At 40.5% G+C, this 1,883-nt stretch overlaps 1 protein-coding gene across 1 annotated transcript in view; it reads left to right on the forward strand.

Moving 5' to 3' along the window:
• The window catches only part of tgoln2 (trans-golgi network protein 2), a gene marked incomplete in the record, with an annotated part of 7,248 nt that overhangs the window by 4,224 nt on the left and 1,141 nt on the right, over positions 1-1,883 (forward strand). The window contains 3 exon segments of the mRNA XM_035658116.1: positions 5-410; positions 885-968; positions 1,058-1,883. Of these exon segments, the coding sequence (XP_035514009.1) occupies positions 5-410; positions 885-968; positions 1,058-1,063 (496 nt within the window).

Below are 1,883 nucleotides of genomic sequence, written 5' to 3' on the forward strand. Positions count from 1 at the left end.
GGAGCCAGGAGAGGACACCGCTGACGGAAAGCCAGAAGGAGAGAAGGACAAAAAGAAGGAGCCAGGAGAGGACACCACTGACGGAAAGCCAGAAGGAGAGAAGGACAAAAAGAAGGAGCCAGGAGACGGCACCGCTGACGGAAAGCCAGAAGGCCAGCAAGGACAAAAAGGAGCCAGGAGAGGACATAACTGACGGAGAGGAAGAAGGAGAGGACACCATTGACGCACAGCCAGAGGGAGAGGACACCATTGAGAGACAGCCAGAAGGACATGGAGCAACAGGAGAGAGAAACCAGTATGACTCAGCTGGTATAAAAGATGAGGTGGAGAGCAGTCATTTCTTTGCCTACCTTGTCTCTACAGCTGTGCTGGTGGCAGTGCTCTACATCACTTACCACAACAAGCGCAAGGTACGTGGTCTTTAGGTTTCACTGAGACGTCTGTGAAAGCATTCTTGGGGTTTCCGCTGACCCACATTTGAGTTGCAGATGTAGTCTGTGCATTCTTGTTGCACCAAATAAAGATGTTAATGGAATTTTATAGAAACCCAGATATTACTCAGCTAGACCTTTGTTTTATATTTAGTCAGGTTTTCTTTTTACTGTACCAGTATGAGAGTGGTATAAATGGTCTCAAATTAATCTTGGGCAGGAAGACACATTATTTTCCATAAAGGTCCAGTTATTAAAGTTATTAAATGAGTTAAAGCAGTTTAACCGTGTTGTCCAGTGTTGTGTGGCACATACTGAAGCACACATAGAAAGATGAATCCTCTGTGATGTCCTAAAGTTGCTAGCATGGTCCTCTTAGTTTTGTAGATCAGGCGTCATACTACAGGCTTTGTCAGTTGAAAATGTTAATATATCTTTCCCTTTTTTCCTCAGATAATTGCCTTTGTTTTGGAAGGAAAGAAATCCAGATCCTCGCGCCGACCTAAATCCACAGAATACCAGAAGCTGGAACAACATGTAAGTTGTTGATATGCATGTTTTAAAATTGAAATGTAGTTTTAATCAATTATGTTGTGAGTTTTGAATTTGTCTCCATTTTCTTTCAGATGTGATCTGAAGTAATTCTCTTGAAACCATTGCCTCGTGCTGGTGAATACACTGGGGGTTGTGTGAGAAGTGGGCAAATGGATACCGGCGTTAGATATTTTCCTGGTGTACTCTGCATTGATTTCACCTTGTGACATTTTTCTATTATGTACCTTTTTAGATGCTTATTGTATGACTATGCAGATGACACTGTTGCCTTATTGAGGGGGATTAGTGAAATGCAGTGAAGGAAAAATAAGCATGCTGTTTTTTGCACTTGTGTCGTTATTCAACTTTTAAAGCAATCTTGTAATTCGACCTGTCCAAGGTACTGACTCAGGATATTTCAGTAGCAGATATAAATATTAGCTGTTTGGGTTCCAGTCTTGTTTGTACAGTACATTAGTGGTTGCACTGTGTACCTAAAATAAGCCATCTGAATCTTTGTAAAATACTGGCTGTGTACAATTTCTTTCGGGTAAATGTATGTTAGATAATATATATCAAGAGTCCATTTAGATGTACAAAAGATTCAAGATTCAAGAATACTTTATAGTCATTGTACCACTGTGCAAGACATCAAAAACTAAAGCTAAATGAATGGGATTTGCGTTCATGACCATGTAGTGTTGGCCAGATGAATGTAATGGCAACCTATACTTTTCAAATGAGATGTTAGCACATCGTCTTATCGGCTGAGCAGATGCTGAAATATGATCAGTTTCTTGCTCAGAGTCAGATGAGAAGATCAATATCACCCTCATATCTTTTTGGTAAATATAACAGTGAAGCTACAGCTAGCTGCTGTTTAGCGTAGCTTAGCATAATGACTGGAAATGAGGAAAC

This window comes from Morone saxatilis, unplaced genomic scaffold (genome assembly GCF_004916995.1).
Source record: "Morone saxatilis isolate NCDOM2014 unplaced genomic scaffold, NCSU_SB_2.0 Contig16, whole genome shotgun sequence".
In the NCBI taxonomy this organism is placed as follows: Eukaryota; Metazoa; Chordata; class Actinopteri; family Moronidae; genus Morone; species Morone saxatilis.